The sequence below is a fragment of the Cyprinus carpio genome, chromosome A15, assembly GCF_018340385.1.
Source record: "Cyprinus carpio isolate SPL01 chromosome A15, ASM1834038v1, whole genome shotgun sequence".
Lineage (NCBI taxonomy): Eukaryota > Metazoa > Chordata > Actinopteri > Cypriniformes > Cyprinidae > Cyprinus > Cyprinus carpio.
Window position 1 is genome coordinate 20316012 of NC_056586.1, and position 21184 is coordinate 20337195.

At 36.4% G+C, this 21184-nt stretch overlaps 3 protein-coding genes and 1 long non-coding RNA gene across 5 annotated transcripts; 2 read left to right on the plus strand and 2 right to left on the minus strand.

Annotated features, from left to right (window-relative positions):
• Positions 1 to 268: 268 nt before the first annotated feature.
• LOC109079890 (sclerostin domain-containing protein 1-like) lies at positions 269 to 3611 on the minus strand. The gene is made up of 2 exons (XM_019094994.2): positions 2856 to 3611; positions 269 to 1496 (listed from the first exon to the last, which is right to left on the minus strand). Exons 1-2 carry the CDS (start codon positions 3055 to 3057, stop codon positions 1102 to 1104), a joined length of 597 nt encoding a protein of 198 aa, XP_018950539.1. The 5' UTR covers positions 3058 to 3611; the 3' UTR covers positions 269 to 1101.
• Positions 3612 to 4319: 708 nt separating this feature from the next.
• On the plus strand, positions 4320 to 5429 carry LOC109074036. 2 transcript variants are annotated; one of them, XR_002014949.2, is made up of 4 exons: positions 4320 to 4375; positions 4520 to 4663; positions 4769 to 4799; positions 5323 to 5429. It is a non-coding gene; the product is annotated as an uncharacterized LOC109074036 (long non-coding RNA). The 2 variants fall into 2 exon arrangements; XR_006161794.1 differs by lacking the exon at positions 4320 to 4375 and having other exon boundaries at positions 4468 to 4663; positions 5320 to 5410.
• Positions 5430 to 5669: 240 nt separating this feature from the next.
• On the minus strand, positions 5670 to 11960 carry LOC109079872 (ankyrin repeat and MYND domain-containing protein 2-like). The gene is made up of 11 exons (XM_042771463.1): positions 11751 to 11960; positions 11272 to 11336; positions 10827 to 10965; positions 10644 to 10742; positions 9884 to 10044; positions 9448 to 9513; positions 9190 to 9338; positions 8152 to 8287; positions 7884 to 8012; positions 7658 to 7787; positions 5670 to 6358 (listed from the first exon to the last, which is right to left on the minus strand). Exons 1-11 carry the CDS (start codon positions 11815 to 11817, stop codon positions 6222 to 6224), a joined length of 1278 nt encoding a protein of 425 aa, XP_042627397.1. The 5' UTR covers positions 11818 to 11960; the 3' UTR covers positions 5670 to 6221.
• A 767-nt stretch (positions 11961 to 12727) lies between these two features.
• LOC109079888 (tetraspanin-13-like) lies at positions 12728 to 15480 on the plus strand. The gene is made up of 6 exons (XM_019094989.2): positions 12728 to 13014; positions 13290 to 13457; positions 13688 to 13768; positions 13861 to 13974; positions 14407 to 14517; positions 14692 to 15480. The coding sequence occupies exons 1-6, from the start codon at positions 12952 to 12954 to the stop codon at positions 14764 to 14766; spliced, it is 612 nt and encodes a 203-aa protein (XP_018950534.1). The 5' UTR covers positions 12728 to 12951; the 3' UTR covers positions 14767 to 15480.
• Positions 15481 to 21184: the final 5704 nt, after the last annotated feature.

The window sequence follows — 21184 nt, forward strand, 5'->3', positions numbered from 1 at the left end:
ATTAATAGTTAAACTTGCCACTGTATTGAAATAGAAATAATAAGCAGGAGTAACAAAAATACTTTTAACTAAAATTAGTTTCTATTTCGCTCATGTGGTTACTAATGCAAAATAGATTTTAACTAGTTTTAAATGTTGATGACTTGTCATAGAGTCTGATTCTGTGATGACAACTGATGATTGACTGTTATGTAAATTATTAAATATTGTCCGGTAACCCCACCTTGTCTTTATATGAAAGAGGCACACAAAATGTAATAATCTTGGAGATTTATTTTCACCTGTTCTTTAGTTTAAGTTCTATAAACAATGTTTGTCATGCATGAAACAAAAATTAGGCAAATTAATATACTGAATTATAGTTCAGTTAATAGGATGTCATTAGGATGTCACCTCATGCAAATGTGAATTATTATACTGAGACATTTTCAGATGTTGTCATTTTAATGTTTTTACACCATAATAGCCAATATGAGCATTATCACTATAGTGCAATATCTTGTCTGAATAATGCTTGCACAAACTAAAAATGAGCAAAGTCAAGGCAAAATATATTACATCAGCTTATACGTCACAATAATACACATAAAGATCCTTCAAAACAATTAATTACATAAACAAATGCATATGTATATGTACAGACATTTCATTTACATGTAGCTATGCATTTCCCGGGTTTGAGAGCTGCTCTTATTGTCACTGAACACAAAGACTTACAGCATATACTACAGCAAGTGATTACCACACATATCAGGCAGTGACGACAAAAACAATTAGGATCACAAGCCTGTTTCTACTCATTTTTGTAATGTTATATGCAGTTGTCATTGTCAGTCTCTTTGACGTTATTATGAACAGGTCTTCACTACTGGCTGCATGTTACTGAGATTATATTGGTGGTGAGATTTAGTCTTTATTTTCTCTTCTTTCCAAAGACTGCAGTGGACATCTGGTTTAACAGTGAACTCAGAGCCCTGCACTTGCTCTCAAAGGCAGCACAAAGAACGTTCAATGCTCCTGTGAGCTGATGTCACAAGCCCTCACGTTTATACTGACTTCTTTTAAAAGGGAAAATCTAGCTCAATCCGAGCAGAGACTCATTTAGCTTTCCGTCCCCGTTCCCCCTTTGATCTTTTGTTTTTTTATCTGGGTATGAGCGTATCCCACAGACTTGACTCCCGATTCGTTGTGCTGCCGCGTGTATCTTTTGCATTTGCAGGAGGTCACCACAGTGATCTTGTAGGTCCTGGTGCTGCCATCCTGGCACAGGAGCTGAATCCGCTGGGTCCGGGTCTTGTCGTTCACGCAGCGCCAGTCCTGACTGTTTCGACGATTCCCGAACTTCCTACTGTATCCGCCGATCCAGTTGGGCAGCATCTGAGCTGGAAGACACTGTCCAGTGCACACCAGTTCCTTAACAGGGTTTATGCTGGTACACTGGCCGTCTGAGATGTACTTTGTGGATCGCAGCTCTCTGCAGCCAACTGGGTTTCGTTCTGTAACACAAAGTGATAAATAACGTTTAGCCAGATTTACATATCAATATCAGATCAACAAAAGTCTTTTAAGATCTATGAAGAAAGACTTATAGGTTTCACCTTGGTGCAATTCCTTCACGGTTTGTGAACAGACATAAACAACAGTGGTATGGATGATATGCTTGGTTTGCTTTACTTAAGCCCTTATCTAAACTGAGCGGAAATGCTTTAGCGTACAGATGAATGATGACTCTGAGCCTCTTATTGTCGGATTTCACCGGTGCTGCTGGCTATACTGTCAGCATTGTTCTGCCTCAGAGAAGAGCCTCCTGTCAGCGTAACCCAAGCCAAAGTCCATTCAAACAACAGCAACACACCTCAGTTACAATGTGCCCCCCTCTCTATGACAGGACATGATGAATGGGGATCGGAGGGACATTTTCTTCCTCCCCACTTCAAGTTACAGTCATTCAAAACAAACAGGGTTCCCCCTGGAGACTTCCTGAAAAGCTGAGCTGCACCTCCACTCTCCAGTCTGACAAGATTCACTCGACGGATATTGTACTAGGCAACAATTCATCTCTGCTTCCTGATGTGGTTATGAGCCAAGAGACTGCGTAATATATATCATTTCCTACAGTATTTTGCCATAGCGTTAAACCTAACACACAGAGCTAACTTTCTCCTTGCAACATACAATTACTTGCATATTATTAATACATTTAAGTGTTAATGTAAATGGTGTTTCATGATTCATTACGGTTTAAATTTTGCTGCAAAGTCTATAATAGCCTATTGAATGGTGGTTTTCACTGTCAGAACTCATATTGTGGGACATGCCCCACTACACATCAACATGCATGTTAAATGATCTGTATGATCTGACGGTGGAAGATGGCCAAGACTTTAAGGCATAAAGAAATTGATATTCAGAGATAAACCTCTGACAGAAATATTCACCAGAGTAAAAAGTGTGACAACTTTGGTCTTCTCAACCATAAACACTATGGATAAAAACACCTGTAAAATATCAGCTTTTTGTTTACTTTCTATTTTATAAATTTAGAAATTCCTGAAATGTGTATATGTTATATTGGTTATATATTTGTTAAGGTTTGAACCATTTATTTAAACTTATGTTCGTTTAAAGTGAGTTTAGTTTACTTTAAATTCATTAAAAAAGATGTGAAGATAGGCTATTCAAACGACGTTTCTCTAAATCAACCAATCAAAATTCCCACTTGCCGTATATGTAACTAAAACTTTTATTTATTTATTTAAATTTAATTGTTGATTAAACATCAAAACAAACTATCAAAATTAATGACCACTAATAAAATTGAGTGTAATGTCGTGAAGCGCGGCTCGTGAACTCACCTCTCTCGTGCGCGGTGAAGCCTCTTCCACCGGAGTGCGCGCGATTCAGAGACGCGTTGCTCTGAGCATCCTGCACGGGACTGACCACATGAGAGTAGAAAATCTCCGTAGCATCATTCTTTAAAGTCAGACCACTCCTTATTAAAAAGCAAAATAAAACCATGAAATTGCATGATTCGGGTGCGTTTATATGCATGTTCATGTAAAATAACCCACAGCCTGTGGAGAGATGCTCCTGGAGTCTGAATGATTCTCACTCACTATCATGTCTTGGGTTATATATACAGTATATATACGCTCCCGCCTCCAGTGTTGGCAAAGGCTCAGGTGAGCGGAATGATAAAACAAGCCAAGCGCAGTCAGTCTCTCCTTTAAACCACACCCAGAGCAACACTCGACCTGTGAGGTGCTCCAACATCTGGAGTCAAGTGAATGCGTACCGGACTCCCTGAGAGCCCCTAGTTCACTGAGAAATGTTTTTGTGCTGTTAAACACTCAGCACTTTATGTAAGCTAACTTTGTCTTGATTTTTTAAAAGGGGGTTGCAAGCATAATCAGCCCTCAAAGTATTTATTATGAAAATGACTTACGAAAAGTGTCAGACAAAACATTATTTTCTCATTTAAGCAGCAATTAATCAACAATCAGTCTGTATGGCAAGCTGATTCGATCTGCTTACTGAAAATGAGGTGGAAACGACGGTGGCGAAGATGAGAAGTCTGACTGACTGATTGATTGATTGATTGATTGATTGATGCATACTAGCTATATACTTACTGAAGTGTATACTGCATAACGGTTAAGTAATTTTTCCATTATAAACTTTTAAAACTGTGATCTCTAATTAATAGAAGCTATAGAACCACAGACAGACAGACAGATAGATAGATAGATAGATAGATAGATAGATAGATAGATAGATAATGACCTCACAGATAGATAGATAGATAGATAGATAATGACCTCACTAATAGATAGATAGATAGATCGATCATGACCTCACTGAGTCGTTTGTCACATGACTTACTGTAGTGAGAGTTATCATCTTAGAAATATTGTAATAATAATAAAATACTTTTTGACCGTAACAAGTGAAGAAAGATATGCCCAGTAACGGAATATGCATAATGCTCTACTACACCATGTAAAAAAAAAAAAGAAAAAAAAAGTCAAATGATCACAATCATTGCTAACAATGCAACCGCAAATACCATAAACATACATGCCACACACTTTTGTTTCCTGTGGTGGAAGCTTAACAACATTTTAAGGAAAAGTGTGCCCTCTCATGGACAAGAAAAGAGAAGAGTAGCATCAAAAAGTTTGAAAATGTCAACCGAGACAACAGAACTGTGCTTTACCGTTCCCGTGACGTTGTCAGCGTGCGCGCATCCTAAGCTGTCAGGGTCGCGCGCTCAAAAGAATTCTGAGCAGTGATTGGCCATCAATCAAAAAAGAGTGACGTGTGTCTCCTAGCAACCGATGAAGGCTCTAGTTCAGACATGGAAATATACAAACAGGTAGACTACACTTACAGTATAGACATGTACAGTACGGACTACACTTTAGTAGAGAGTTCATTTCCTCCGTTGTTCATTTAGCATCACTTAATTATCGTTAATTATTACAAACTTTTAAACAGTGGGGTACTGTATAATTGGCAGAAGTGAAGCAGGAGGAAAGGAGACAGGCATTTAAGCTGTTCAGTGTAGAAAGACAGAAGGTGCTCGATTCTGTTGCCTTTGGCAGACGAGCACTACCGCCTCCTACAGGAAGAAAAGTGAACAACTCGCTCACAAAACCAGAAGGTAAGGTTCTCTAGTCTAACAGAGAACTATTAACTAGAAAATCAATTCCAGCATTTTAATATTCGTAAAATGTTTCTAATCTAAAGAACTGTTTTATTGTTACAGGTCAGCATGTCTCAAAAAAGAGGTGTACAGAGTCAGTGTCACATGAGTATTTTTAAAAATATTTTTAATGTTAAAAGGTGCTGTAAGTTTTTGACTCTACTAAAGCATAAAAATACCATAATATGTTTGCAGATATTTAAGAAACATGCTAAGTTAACATACATGTTTATCTGAAAAACAATGCTATAGTCAGTTATTCTACTTTGAAAATGTGTGTTCTGGGCTGGAATATCGGTCTGTTTTTGTTTGTGAAACCCGCCCACTGCCAGTTTACCCAATTGTATTTCGGCACCCCGGGTTGCCAGTTGGTGGAAAACACAACGCATTTCATTTAATTAATGTCAAGTGCGCTCGTTCCTGTTGTTGTCTTCAATCTGGCAACCTGCTTGTGCATCAAGTCTGAGCAGGACGGGCAGGGTGGAAAAAACCCTCTCCAATATTTTGAATTTAGACTGCAATACCTAGTTCAACACTCTGTGTCAATCCTACATACAGCACCTTTAAACTACAGCAAATGTTTCACGGGAGCTGACTTTGGATGTTTTCCTTAGCAGTCATTCTGATGATCGAGAAAACCCATCAGTGGCCAAATCCATCATACAGTTCTCCATAATGAACTGGAACGGTACAAGCATGTCTCTGTGGAACCATCTAGACGACTCCAGCAAAGCTGCATCTGACATACTCACTGTCAAACATAGATGATTTCCAGACCCCTGCCGTCACTCTTGTTCGCACGGCCAAGTGGTTTAAATCAATGAAAAACAGCTCTTACATTGTCGTTTCAATCTCAATAAGACTAATGTGTGTTTTCAAGTTGTTTCCTGAAATATCTTTAGCGTGAGTGAAGTCTAATATCTGACATGTTCATCAATGAACATGTGATGTAATAGTTTGTAACTTACGGACAGAAAATCTATTTATTTGATTTGTGAAACCGTATAACTATAACCGTATTTCAATATCAATAACGGTTGTATTTAAATAAATTCTACAGATTTATAAAGACTCACATAAGCTGCTGCTGCCATCTATTAATTTGTTCCTTTTCCATAACAACAAACTAAGAAATTTAAGGTCATCAATGTCTTGCAGCAATATATTACAATATCTTTCTTAAAGCAAAACCTAGATCACACATACATAATTTTCACATGCATAAATACATATATTTTCCCAACATAAATGTAAAAAGACTATTTAAAACAAACAATAACAACAAAAAAAATCTACATTTTGTCACTTGTAGACCCTTCCCCCTATGCATTTGTGTGGCAAAGCTTTTGGTGGTTTTCCCTTACGTTATGTGCTTTCAGAAGAGCATCCTGTATAAGAATTATGAAGAAACCTTCAGAAACTCTGGGCGACATCACGGACCTGCTCTCTTTTGTCTTAGATGGGTCTTCAATGACGATGATGGTTGCTGGGTTGAAATGGTGTGATTCTTTGTGATTCAGTCTGTAGTAAGAGGGACTGTCTCTGAGGTAACATCTTGCGTTTGGTTATCTGAGGAGCTGGTGGTCTCACTCTGACTGACAGAGAGCTCCTCCATAGTGCCCGTTGTCTCCTCCAATGCTTGATCACTTTCAGCTATGAAAGAAAAAGAAAGCTTGCATTACATCACTCCTCAGATAAATATGTATTCCAATTCGTTCCTTTAAATGATCCCCATTGATTCTTAGCTTTATTCTTGAAACAAATGACTCTTATGATTTGGTTCTTTTTTTTGTCAATCAAAAACATACATCGTGAACAGTGAAGCCTGAAACGAATGCAGGGCTCCTAAAATCGGCAGCCCAACGTCCCGGGACTATTGTGTTTTCCAGTCGGTGTGCAAAAAAAAAAAAAGCCTTAAAAAGTCGTACATTTTGTTGTATCAAATATAAGGCCATACAAAGTCTTAAATACCTTAAATGGTATAAGAAAAGTCTTAATTATAGTTTCAAGAGGTCTTAAATTTGGGGATTGACAGACAAGAATCGTGATATGGCTTAAAGGTGCTGTATGTAGGATTGACACCGAGTGTTGAACTAGGTATTACAGTCCAAATTCAAAATATTGGAGAGGGTTTTTTCACCCGGCCCCTCCTCTTCAGACTTGATGCACAAGCAGGTTGCCAGATTGAGGACACCAACAGGAACGAGCACACTTGACGATGAACGAAATGAGATGCACTGTATTTTCCGCCAACTGGAAACCCGGGGTGCCGAAATACAATTGGGTAAACTGCCAGTGGGCGGGTTTTACAAACCAAAACAGAGAACGACACTCCGTCCCGGAACGCACATTTTCAAAGGAGAATAACTGACTGTAGCATTGTTTTTCAGATAAACAAGTATGTTAACTTAGCATGTTTCTTAAATATCTGCAAACATATTATGGTATTTTTATGCTTTAGTAGAGTCAAAATCTTACATACAGCACCTTTAATGTGACGATTAAACTTCAAAAAGGTTTCTGGTAATAAATAGCTTTAGTGTATCAAAACCTTACAAATGACTCAGAATGTAACAAATGAGTCAGTTGTTTTTAGTGAATTAAAAACATACAGAATAAACAGTGCAGCTTGATTTTCGAAGAGAATGGCTCTTATGATTTGTTCCTTTTTAGTGAATCAAAAACTGATTTGGTTCTGCTTAAAAATTAAAACATACATAATTACCAAAATGAACGACTTGTCTTTTTAATCTTATTACAGTCAATTCAGATGGCAATCTCACAATTTGGTTAAAAAAAATTCTTCTTGCTGTGATGTTGTAGATTAATTAAAGTGAGTGCAGAAAATATGGGGCAATCCCAAAGAACATGTCAAAGCCAAGGTAATACCATGGTACAATGCCAAAAAAAACATGATCTCATAGTAAAGCAAAACTAATCTGATTTGCATACCTTTGGCCTGTTTCTGTAGCCGTGATGCTGACTCAGCTTCATGTTTCTCTCTCTGCTCCTGTAACATCTTACACACCTTTTTATGGCTGAACCAGTGCAGCTTCTGACAGGCCTGGTCACAGTAGATCACCTGAAGAAATGCACAGATTTAAGAAAGCACCTCAGAAAACCAAGAAAAAACGTACAAAATAAGTGCAGAAGTCATAAGACGAATCCTGATATTTACCATTTTACAGATTGAGCATCTTTTCTTTGCTCCTTTTTCACCACAGGTTGTGCAGAAGTCTGCGTCCATGAAACCCACCTGTCCCGTGATGGCCTGCGTGAGGACTGACAGAGCAGTGGGGTCACTTCCCTGTCAGAAAAGGACTGGTGAGGCTTCCATACACAGAATGTGGTTCAGTCTTTCTAGTTGAGGCTATGATTCCATTATTTTATTGCACTTCCAGTGTCTTCTACATGAGCAAACAGAGGACACTGTAACTCAAACTCACAATTTCCACTGGGGCAATACTCCGGACAAGCTGCTGCAGTAATGTGGCATCACAGTATGGAAATTTCCTAATGCACTCCCGAATGAACTTCTCCTGGAATACCGGGAAGCCATCACTGTCTCGCCCTTTCAGAAGACTGAGAATTTTTTTTTTAGTTAGAATAATTGTTTACTCTATAATACATATATACATTATTGTTCAAATGTTGTGGGGTCAGGAAGATTTTTTAAACGTTTTTTAAACGCAAGTCTCATGTTCACCAAGGCTTCATTAATTCGATCAAAAATACTGGAAAAACAGTAATGATGTGAAATATTATTACAACTTAAAATAACTGTTTTCTATTTTAATTAGGGCTGTCAAATGATTAATCACGATTAATCACATCCAAAATAAAAGTTTTGTTTACATAATATATGTATGTGTACAGGGTATATTTATTATGTATATATAAATACACACATATAAATTATATATTTAGAAAATATATTTACATGTATATACATTTATATATTTATATTCTTATATTTTATATTATATATAAATATATTTTATATATAAAGATAACATATTCTTCTTAAATATATACATGCATGTGTGTGTATTTATATATACATAATAAATATACACAGTATACACACATATATTATGTAAACAAAACTTTTATTTTGGATGTGATTAATCGTGATTAATCATTTGACAGCCCTAATTTTAATATTTAATTTATTCCTGTGATAGTAAAGCTGAATTTTCAGCAGCCATTACTTCAGTCTTAAGTGTCACACGATCCTACAGAAATCATTCTAATGTGTATTCCAAAAATATTTATTATTATTTTTGTTGAAAACAGTTGTGCTGCTTAATATTTTTGTGGATTTTGATGAATAGAAAGAAAAAACAGCATTTCTTTCTCACATAAATATTTTGTAACATTATAAATGTCTTTATTGTCACTTTTGATCGATTTAATGCATCCTTGCTGAATAAAAATTCTTACTTACACCAAACTTTTGAACGTTTGCTTATATAATATTTTACCTCTTGATTAGGCCATCGAGTTTGTCCTGTTGCTCTTTTAGGAAAGAGCCACATTTCTGCAGCACACAGCTGAGGTAGTGCATCTTCATGGCCAGCACCTCATTCATATCCTGCTGTTTGATGCACTTCTCACAGATAAGCTCCAGAACCTGGAAAAACAATGAGTTGGGTCAGATTTGCATACAGTTACTGCAAGCTTATTGTAATGAATCTCAACTCTCTATAAAACTTACATAATGCAGAACGCATGCAACTGACCTTGCGGCACTTCTCAAGTGCTTCCACATCCATCAGCAGAGGGTTTTCTTTCACCAACATCACTATCTGCAACCAAACAAATCAAAAGAACATCCAGTCTTAACAATTCAGGATGAATTATGCTTTGTCCATAGATAGTGGTTTGATGATTTTTATTAGTATTATAGTCATCAGGTTCAGAAAAACCATATTGCAGCATTTTTGCTTTAAAATATACATTTTTAAGTTGTATTCGTGAGCATTTCCACCTTTATTTTGATAGTACAGTATAGGGAAAGGCAAAAGACGATGGAAGAGGAGAGAGGGGAAAATGACTGGGAAAGGATCTCGAGTCAGAACTCAAACTCGGGTCGCTCAAGGCACAGCTGTGCTATTTGTGCTGCCCACATATACAGTATATGGGGATATAGCTCAGACCAAACAAAAAAAAAAGTACCTTTACAGGGTTGGGGTTGGTACTCATTATAATTTTGTGTAGCGGTCCAGCAAGTTTAGGAGGGAGTTTTGGTTCCTTTTCCAGCCCCTGTGGTTTTGTGTAGTAATCCAACCTCGCCCGGGAGAAGAAGTTATTGATGACCGTCACACAGTCATGCTGCCCTGGGGGGAAAATAGTAATCTTATTTACAGTTGACTTTTGGAAACAAAAAATAACTTACAACTTCTCTGAATCTGGCATACTACTGTTCAAAAGTTTGGGGCCAGTTACAAAAAAAAAATATATATATATATATTCTTAGTCAGCAATGATGCACTCAATTGATCAAAAGTGACAGTAAAGACTTTTATAATGTTACAGAAGATTCCTATTTCAAATAAATGCTGTTCATTTTTAACCTTCTATTCATCAAAGATTTCTGAAAATGTATTATGGTTTCCACAAATATACTGAGCAGCATAAGAACAAAAAAAATGTTTCTTGAGCACCAAATCAGCATATTGATCAAAATAGCTTTGCCATCATAGAAATGAATTACATTTAAAAATGTTTGAAAACAGTTATTTTTAATTGTAATAACATATGTATTACTGTTTTTACTGTATTTTTAAGTAAATAAATGCGGCCTTGGTGAGCATAAGGGACTTCGTTCAAAAAAACATACCAACCCACAACTTTTGCACAGTAATGTACTGAGGAACTATTCCTAATTTGACCAGTACGGTATATCTTTCCACATAAGGCCATAACTTTGTCATACCTACGAAAGCAGCCATTTGTGCTGCCGTTCTGCCGACGGAGTTCACTGCATCCGTCTCGGCTCCAGCATCCAACATCATCCAGGTGATGTCGGTCTTTCCTGTACAATTTCATATTACTAGCATAAAATACAGCCAAATTAACAGCACTAGCACCAAAAGTATTTAGCAACTGTGATTCTAACCTGAGAGTCCTGCAAACATGAGTGCGGTGTATCCATGCTCATGTTCGTTGCAGTTGACGTCTGCTCCATGCTGCAGCAGCAGTTTGCACATGTCTGCCCTGCCCTTATATGCGGCGTGCATGAGAGGGGTCATGCCATACTGAAGAAGAAATGCAAAACAGCAATAATCAGCAAAGCATATTTTCACATGTATTACATAATACCGATGGGTAATCAATGGTGAACTCCCAAAAGCACTCAAAGTATTATTAACTTGTGAATATGAAATTTTCAGCAAATTTTCTGTTCCTTTAAGTTTAAGTCATCTTCTCCCCCTTCAGCATTTCAAGCAACAAGTTAACTCATATTTGTTTGTGATATTTTTATTATCTGTTAACAGAGTGACAAATTAAACCACCTTTGAAACTCTGTTAGTATAACACATAATGACACTTAATTTCCTTACCTCATCAAGACAGTTTACCCTGACATCTTTGGATCCGAGCAGCCTGGAGGCTTCTTGCACATTACCTACAAATGTTCAATCACAGTGATCAGACACTGACCAACCTTAATGTACAGAATTATACATCAGAGCCTCAATGCACATTGAATACTAAACAACCATCATGATAATTAGAGGAACTCAGCACCGAGCAACACAAAAATAAGGATGCTTAAATAACTTTAAACGACCTACACATATGTATTTATCATATGATTGCATATCGTCACTTGTCATATACAGTTTAACTGAATGCATATGCAGGTATTTAGCATGCAACACATCAATGATTAATTTAAAGACACACAAAGGATTGTGTATATTTATGCAACCATAGCTTGCAGATTTTGTAAATGAAATCGTAACGTACATCTGCTACATTTCTAAACTGTTAAACCTGTTAATCTGCAGTTAGCCTGTTAGCATCATGCTATCATTACCTGCAGCAATAACTTGAAGTAGCTCCTTCTCTGTGTCGGTCAGGTCTCCTTTCTGTGGGGCAGACATTATTATAGTCTAAGTGAAGGTTTTAAGAGACAATATATAAGTTGACTGTAATGGGAATGACAGCCCTGCTATGCTCTGTGACTGATCCACTAACTTGCTGCTCCCCTGACTTCACACGTTCCTGTCCGCAAATGGACTGAACCAACTGCAACAAAAGACGGGGGCGTAATTACATAAAATGTCACTTTCTGTTGTGGTTTTAGGATTATATCATATGTATGGTAATATACAACTCTATTAGCACTTTAAATACTAAATTAGTTAATTTTGCAAGAAATTAGTGGAATACAATTGTATTATATCAAAGACTATATTGATTAAATGTAACAATTTATGTACCCCATCTGTTTGGTGGTGTTTCAGTCTCGTTAAGCCTATGTGTGTATTTTATTTTATTTTTTATTTAATTTTTTTCAAAATAAGAGACATTAATCAACGTAAGTGTTTCAATTTATACGCATCTTAATAGAATGAGGGTTTCAATAAAACAAATTGATATTAATTGAATATAGAGGTGTAAAATAATCCCACCGTTTTAACGTTTTTTGAAAATGAAAATAATGGACTATTCAAATGATAAGTAACATAAAAATATGATACTATACTTAACAAAAACAGACCTGTAATATTGAATATTTAAAACTATTAAAGAATCGTTCTTACGAGTCGGATATATTCAATGAATCAATGAATCAGAAACCTGTCACAAAATGATTCTTTCACACATCTGACTGAATAATTTGTCCACTAATCGGACTGAGTCGGTTTATCCGGTTCTTGAGTGAACAACTGACTCACTGAATTCAGAACTGTCTTTTGCGGGCACGGATTAGTAACTACTTTTGAACAGGTTCTTTGAAACGACCTGTTCGAAAGAACCGATTCGTCATAATGAGTCGGGCTTCCTGTCATGATTGTTTCACCTTGGGATATGTAACAGTAGCCTACAAATGGGGAACTGCTTATTTGCATAAAGATAAAGAACGGACCAATGGCGTTAAACTTGTCTACCTGAGCAAATCCTAGACAACTTCTAGCAACAGACGAGTTGCCTTAGAGCGGAAAGTCTTACATATAGCCTACAGGATATTTGCGGACTATGGTTTAAGTGTAGGCTACACTAGATGTTTCATCATGGCTTGTGGTGGCTTTGTTTGTTCCAAAACTTCGCTTTGTATCTTGAACCTTATTTATGTGGTAAGTGTCTAACAATTTACATGAATTTAGTACTTAAAACTTGTTCTTATTCACATTAACAATATGTTTTGTTTATTTAAATGTTTAAAAACATATATTACTTTTATTCATTACTATAAAAATGGCAGTAAGTTCATAAAATTGTGCTGTAAACTGTAAAATTAATGTTTATGGAATGTTTTATGCTGATATTGCTTTGGCTTTTCTGAGCATCTACACTCCTTGAAGTGAAACCATCCATTTCTGACTTCTTTTTTGTTTTGTTTCTTCTCCAGATGGTCAGTCTTCTGATGATCGGTGTTTCAGCATGGGGCAAATGGTTTGGACTGGTCTCTAGTTTTAGGGTAATGGCAGCTGTCATCGCTGTTGGCTTGTTTCTGTTCGTCGTGGCCATTATGGGATTGTGTGGAGCTGTGAAGCATCATCAAGTTCTCTTGTTCTTTGTATCCTTCCGAGTTACTCATTCAAGAAATTACATCTTTATCAATAATGTGTACGTCTATATGAGGTCTATCTCTGTTCAACACATCAGTCTTAGTCTGTATTGTAGTTTGGGCTCTAAAATCACATTTAACGATTTTGCTGACTTTCGTGTTTGAAAGAATTTCCTTTGTTATCAACAGCTTTTGAATTTTCCCTAAATGATGGTAAAACAACCTTAACTGGTCTTTAGTACATGCTCATTCTCTTAATGGTATTCATCGTGCAGTTTTCAGTGTCGTGTGCATGCTTGGCGATTAATAAAGAACAGCAGGTAATTATAGTCTGTAATACTTTGACACTGTGATACTGGTCACCTGATCCTCATTCCTACATTTTAAATCCAAACGTTTTGTTCTCCTGCAGAACCTTCTCCTGGAGATAGGATGGAATAAGTCGGAATCAATGCAGGAGGATTTGGAAAGATCGCTGGATTGCTGCGACTTCCTTCAAGTGAACTACAATGAGAGCTGTGTCGCTGTAAGAACTATTATTCTGCTTCTCAGTACGAGGTTAATGAATTGTTAAGCATCTACTGCTACATTTCAAATTGAAGTTCCTTGCAACTGAACCTAATGTGAAAAACAGCATGCTTCTAGAAAGACCCTTTAAACTTCTTAAATAGTCAGTAAATGAGATTTGGTAAATATTTGTATTTTTTGTACGTCAAGATGTTAGGTTAATGATTTATAAAGCTTAAATTTTTATTTACAATTCATAAGTTACAAAATGTGGACAAAATGAAAAATACTTCTACAAATGATTGCTGATGCTTGTGTAAATAGTCTGAGATGATCACCTCAGTATGAGATCATCTTACATTCAATGAGCTGACATGCAGTTTTGTTTTTTGTATGTGTGTGTTTGTAAAGATTATTTTCTGCTTTATTTCTGTCTTCTCTTTGACATCAGACCTGTTTCAAGAATCAAACATGTCAACCATGTTCAGTTATAATCCAGGCCTATGCTGATGACGCTCTACAGTTTGTTGGAGGAGTCAGTCTGTTTTTCAGTTTTACAGAGGTGAGCAAACACTGGACATCATTTGATTCTGAAAACGTCAAATAAAAACTTGGAAATACTGAATGAAGCCGTTTACAGTTCAGTCAGTGTATTTAAGGTTTGGTGCTTGTTTCTTAGTTTATAGTTTATATATAATACATTTTTATATTAATTTTGTTATATTTCCTGTTTCAGATTCTGGGTGTCTGGCTAGCATATAGATACAGGAATCAGAAAGATCACCGGCAAAATCCTGGAGCTTTCATTTAATAAAGCATTTCGGTCGGACAAACATATTCAAGACTTTCAGCTATACTGAATTTTTGTTCTTGACTGGACTTTTTTAATGAATCTTTTTTTTATTTATGATCTGTAGTTCCTCTTGATAACACACTCCATTTGTTAATTTTTTGGATACAATAGCAAATTAAATGCTCTGTTAACTTTAAAAATATTTATTTGTAGAACAGCCATTATGATTTGCATCTTGGTGGAGTTCAAATATTTCTTAACACTGATTATGCAAGTAGGTTAACTGGGCTTGAACTTTGGTCCCAATTGAACAACACTTACAATGATAAAGAGCTGCTAAGTTAAAATGAAAAATTAAAGACATGAAAATGCATCTTTCATTTCTGATTACAAATCAAACTAGAAAACATTTCCTACTTCTTAAATCAAACAATATGGTCATTGCATTAAGCTCAGTAATAAGCTTGCACTTGAAACTAAAACTTAAACTACACCCAACCCACTTCCACATCATTCTGATCAGGATATGACCAGGAACCGCTACATCATATATTTGCATTCCACATATTAGCCAATGGTGTGGCTCTCCCAGAGGTTGTCCAGACGGTTGCAGATGCATTCACTGTGATGTTCCAGTTCTGCCCTCTGCTGACTGCAGTGAAAACATACCAAACATACTCACCTGCACATTTACTTGGATTTGCATCACAATAAATTTGAGTTGACATGGGATTAATTTCTCTGTATTTTATTTCAGTGGCAAATTGGGATTTTTGTATTTTCATTTGTTTAACTGTGCAATGACACTCACACCTAAAGACTACAACACACATCAGTTTTTGTTCCGTGCTGAGTAATACAATCGAATCCTCTCAGTATGACATACAGAGTGTATACATAAATAATATATTGATTGTGCAGTGTAGAGACAGGACAAGTCTTTATGAGGCCCTAAGCAGAATTTTATATGGGGGCCCCTCGGTGCCACCAATATGACTGATTATTGTCAATGCACACTATAAATCTAACACACCCATTATCAGTTTTATTTGTTGTAGCTGTGTTGCTTACATCATACCATTGTGTACCTGGCATGTTTTTACCCTTCTACGATTTTTAATTGTAACAGTAGCAAACCCTCAAGAGTGGCCAGGTGTTAATTTGCACTTTAACATCCAAAGTCTTACAGTACTAAGTGGCATATGTGGTGTACTAAAAAGTAGCTAAATAAACAATGCATTTATGTTGAATGTTATTTTAACAAAATAAATTATTAAACACAGTAGCGAGCCATCTGTACATCTTAAAGAACAATAGAAAGAATATATAAAGTTATTTTTAAACAGAAGACAAAAACTTTTATCTAAGACTAGCTAAGTAAAATTATAATATATTAAGATGTCAAGGCTATTTAAAGATGTTTAATCAAACATGAACTTTTCTTAAACAAGAAGATACCCTGCTGTGTATTTCGAGAATAAAAGTTATGCCTTCTTTCTTTGCGTGAATATTTGGGCGGTGTTATGCAAATCTTCACACACAGTGAGGTAGATATGTGGGGGCGTGTTTAAACGAGGTGTTTTAGGGGGGCGTGGCAGAGTTTTAACTTTATAAAGAATATCTCTTTGGATTTGAGACTTCAGTCTTTGCAACTTTACAGATCTTCTTTAAGCACCAAGAGCTTGTAACACTCCAAAGGGTAAGGAAAAATTGAAATCGCATCATATGACCCCTTTAATACAATAATTCTGAAAGTTAAACAATCATTTCATGTACACAACCTCATAATCCATCGTCCGTACTCTTAAACAGTTTAAGTTTATCTTTGCCTAAACTGAAGTCAGAGGAACCTGCTATGAATACCTCAGAGCATCGTTCATTAATGATAAAGCCTGATGTCTCAATAAAATCCCTGAGCATCTTTTCAAAACTATCCAAAGCCTCATTTGAATTAGAAAGAAAAATCAGGGCTCGGTCTTCATCAATGATTGACTTTAAGGTTTCTCCTTGAACTTTAGGCCCCAAAACCCTGCTCTCGCAGTTAATGGAGTTAATCAGAGGAAGAAGGCAGATGCTTACTAGTAAAGGAGTCAGTGGACATCCCAACCTCAGACCTTGTGATTTGTGGTCTGCCATCAAAAACAGCTTCAACACGGATCTAAACCGGTCAGGCAGGTTCACAGACTTTAAGCTATTGAACAAATATTGCCATTTTAGTGTACCTGGATCTAGTTTTAATGAAATAACCACGACTGGGATTCGATCACTGATGGTGTCTAGAACAGAACTGTGGGGTATACTTTGACCTGGATTTAAAATATGTTCAATAACGCTTTTCAACCTCTCCGCCAGAATCAAAGCCAGAATTTTATAATCCACATTCATTATTGCAATTGGATTTAAGCGATATTGAATATCATAGCTGTAGGTATGATCGTTTTTGCCTTGGCTCAGGGTTTCGAAAACCGTTTGTTTAATTGGCTTGAGGTCAAAGATTTGGTTGAAAAACACTTGTAAGAGGTCAATAATTTTAGAAGCATAACGCTTATAGAAATGTACTGTTAGTCCATCTGCTGTTAGACTCTCAGACTGAGGCAAGGACAGTATAGCGACCAGAATCTCTTTACTCGAAACAGGTTCACTTAGAACAGTAATCAGGGTGGATTTTACGTCTTCAAATCTCTCCATTTGGTATAAATGATCTAAGAACTTCAGGAGACTCTGGGAAGTATTTGGTGTATGAAGAACCTCGATGGATGATTCTGAATCTGGACGACCTTGAAAAAGAAATGATGTCAAAACAATTCAATATTTTAACATCCAAAACAAGAGCAGGAAAAGAAAAGCGCTACCTCCTTGGTCCATCTTTTGAGGAAGTTCAATCGTGTCTGAACGTCTTGATGGTTTTGGGTGAGCTATTGCCTCACATACAAGTCTGACCTTCACTCCTGGCCACATGTATTCATTCCTTTTGGTATTTATTTGTGAAATGTTCTTTATTATGCTTGAAAGGTGGTCCATACATGCTTTATCTTCAAGGAGACAAGAATCAAACTGCCATTTTGGTCCATTTGTCTGAATCTGTATTGACAGAGGGGCATGATCGGAAACATACTCTTCTTTATCCGAGTACATTGGTCTCTTGTGAATGTTACAGGCAGTTACACTTGTTAAATTGTGACTTTGCAAAAAGAAGTAGTCCAGTCTCGACTGACCTTTCCTATCGAAATATGTAAAGCTTTTTACTTCCGGGTAAAGACACCGCCAGACATCCAACAAGCTGAAGTTTTCCAAAAACCATCGGAGAGCATCGAAAGACTTAGTGTGACTTCGGTTTCGTAAATTTGATGTTTTGTCAAAGTCAGCGTCCATGACCGTGTTAAAATCCCCACCGACCACCAGATATGCAGAATGTGGGATGTGGGTCGAAATTTGTGTGAAATCTTTCAGCTTAATTTTTTCATCATTTGAGTTATACATGTTGATAAATACGAAATCATGCCCCCAAATTTGACACAAAATGATCATGAATCTTCCCTTTTCATCGCAATTGACATTGAAACCACCACATCCAAGGTTCTTTTTGAAAAGTACAGCCACCCCTCGTGAACTTCCTTTAAATACGGTGAATGCCGCCATGTAATCACATTCTAAATCTTGAATTTTGATGCTCCCAGTTGAGTAGATACTATCTGGACCTACGTGAGTTTCTTGAAGAAAGACCACATCAGCCTTTAGAAGACTTAAATGATGAAGCACCTCAGACCTTTTACGGTTAAAACCGTTTACATTCCATGAAAGAACTGTTAATATTCGCTGATCTTCATTACTGTCCGTCATCTTGATATAATCACTTTCAAGGTTCTCTGTTTCGCTTGTAATGGGTTGGTCTACCTAAAACAATGCAACACAAAACATTTTTTTCATTTAGCTGAAGACGTGTTTTACAAAACCTGAAGAACTAGATTTTCAGAAAACAAAAATATTTACACCTCTTGCAGAATCATGCGGGCTTTACTCTTCCTTTACCCTGAGCATACTATTTCACATAACAGATGTGTACATATAGTCCACAAGATGAAATACTAGCTGAATTAAAATAAACACTTTTTGAATACGATGATCAGGGTATGTTGTCTTATGAGAAACTTGTACATTTTCTTCTGTATGTATCTCTCTACAAGAAACTTGTACATTTCTTCTGCATATGTATATATATATATATATAATTGTATTTATATATCATTTAAATATCTTTTGCCACATAAATGACTTTTTCAATGCAAGCTTCTGGGTAACATCTTTACAAATTATTTTATAAAATTAAAAGTAATTGCAATATATAAAAGTAACCTTGTCAATTCTTTTCTCAAAAATATTAACTTCAAAATTAAGATTTATTAAATGGCTTACCACTTTAAAATAGCATCCTACTCTTGTCTGAGATGTTTTACTTGGCAGAAACCTGGATAAGCATTAAATACACTATGTCTTCCTCTTCTCTTGTAACACACATGCAAATGAATGTCATTACATCATTAATGTCGTCACATTTTAACTCCCAATCTACTTCGACGACATGGTAGATTGGTTCCTGTTCTCAAAATAAATAATGTTTTCAAGGTGAGGCGTGAGCACTTCCTCGTTCTATATATCACACAGTTTTACAGTTTCTATGGCTCCTGTGGCTCAGTGGTAGAGCATTGCGTTAACCGTGGAAAAAGGTCATGGGTTCAATTCCCAGGGAACACACATACTGGTAAAAAAACAAAACAAATGCACAGTCACTTTGAATGAAAGCGTCTGCTAAATGTATACAGAAGTAAGGAATGTAGGCAACCCAGATTTGTTAGTCTGTATTTTATTTATGATAAACAGTAATATCAGATTGAATTGCTTTAGCATTTATTTAATTATTTAACTTAATTATTTTCAATAATAACCACAGAAACAGATAAAGTATTAATTTATGATGTTGCTCAGCTTTAAGAATATGCTTAATGCTTTGCTAGACCAGAGCGCGCTGTGAGGAAGAGAAATAAGTGAATGATTCAATGTATGCGTGCGTGCTGCTAAAGTGAATTCATCCCTGTATTACACTGCACGAAACCTCAGTAAACAGTTCTACTGATATTACTTCAAGTCATCAGTGTTCTTTTTTGCCTCTCAAGTAGAAAATATGTGATATTCCTACACTGAGTATTTGCAAGTCAAATTATGCAAAGAGTTTACTGCAAATGGCTCCTACAAGTATGTCATGGTATTGGTTTGCTCAGAAAGTCTGTCGAAATGCACCTACCTAAATTTCCTCCAAATCTTCAGGTCCCAGAAGTCTTTTCTCATAGTTTATGAAGTAAATCAAAGGCAGAAGACAGATTGGTGAAAGCCCCACTTTAAGGCAACAGCCAAAGTACTGAAATGATCTCCCCTCATTACTACCAGAAGCTGAACTAATCATTTAAACCTGCCAGGCAAGTTCATTGATTTAAATGTGCACCTGGATCTACAGGAACAATCAGCAATGGGAGTGACCAGCTGTTGGCATCTGCGATGGAACAAAGGATAAACAGATGACAAGCAGAAAAGGTATGTTGTTGTGTCTACTCTTTCAAAACATATATAGATATGTATAGTCAGTCTCAATGTCTTTTGTCACAAAGATGAATTCTCAAAACTCAGTAAAAACATGTCCCTTTTTCAAGATACTGCATTTTAAATATAATTTAGTAAAATCCAAATACGCTTTACATAAGGGTTTACATAACTTGCTCATCACCAATGGATCCTCTGCAGTGAATGGATGCAATCAGAATGAGATTCCAAACAGCTGGTAAAAGCATCACAATAACCCACAAGTAACACACGACTCCAGGCCACCAGTTAACATTTTGTGAAGAGAAAAGCTGCATGTTTGTAGGGAACAAGAAACAGCATCTTAGACTAAACACAAAAGATTAAAACACCCAACATAAAAAAAATTTTACAACAACAAACGAATTTCACATTGCAAATGAGTTTGTTGTAATTTGGGAAGTTGAATTTGGGAGCCAATTAGGGCAAAATAAACAGACCATTCTAGTTTTTAACCCTCTGTCTTACCCTATTAAAAGGAAAAAAAAAAGCAGTGTACTAACCTGTCGGCCCATAGCTAGTGCCGGTCCTAGACTTATGGGGGCCCTTAGCAAAACTTTGTCATGGGGCCTGTCAGTGTTTACAAAACCCTCTGTGGAAGACATTTCTCTACACACCTGACTTAAGATAACCTGGGGCATCTCGTCACAAAATATACTCTTTTAGTGCATCTCTGGTGACACCTTGCCTAGTCGGATGACGTCTCACCCCTTTTGAACACTATCACTTGGGACTAAGATCTTTAGTGTTCCACTAAAGGGAGAATCCCCATGACAAAGATGACATGATTACATATTTTTTTCTC

What these genes read in the sequence shown, in the direction of transcription:
- LOC109079890 (XM_019094994.2), bottom strand. Translation starts at nt 3,057, where the DNA reads ATGAACATGCATATAAACGCACCCGAATCATGCAATTTCATGGTTTTA. An exon ending in CTTCACCGCGCACGAGAGAG is followed by an intron (nt 1,497 to 2,855) that starts GTGAGTTCACGA and finishes TTTGTGTTACAG; the next exon opens with AACGAAACCCAGTTGGCTGC.
- LOC109079872 (XM_042771463.1), bottom strand. Translation starts at nt 11,817, where the DNA reads ATGTCTGCCCCACAGAAAGGAGACCTGACCGACACAGAGAAGGAGCTA. An exon ending in CCAACCCCAACCCTGTAAAG is followed by an intron (nt 9,514 to 9,883) that starts GTACTTTTTTTT and finishes GTTTGGTTGCAG; the next exon opens with ATAGTGATGTTGGTGAAAGA. An exon ending in CACTTGAGAAGTGCCGCAAG is followed by an intron (nt 9,339 to 9,447) that starts GTCAGTTGCATG and finishes TTGTTTTTCCAG; the next exon opens with GTTCTGGAGCTTATCTGTGA.
- LOC109079888 (XM_019094989.2), top strand. Translation starts at nt 12,952, where the DNA reads ATGGCTTGTGGTGGCTTTGTTTGTTCCAAAACTTCGCTTTGTATCTTG. An exon ending in ACAATGAGAGCTGTGTCGCT is followed by an intron (nt 13,975 to 14,406) that starts GTAAGAACTATT and finishes CTTTGACATCAG; the next exon opens with ACCTGTTTCAAGAATCAAAC. An exon ending in TGTTTTTCAGTTTTACAGAG is followed by an intron (nt 14,518 to 14,691) that starts GTGAGCAAACAC and finishes TTCCTGTTTCAG; the next exon opens with ATTCTGGGTGTCTGGCTAGC.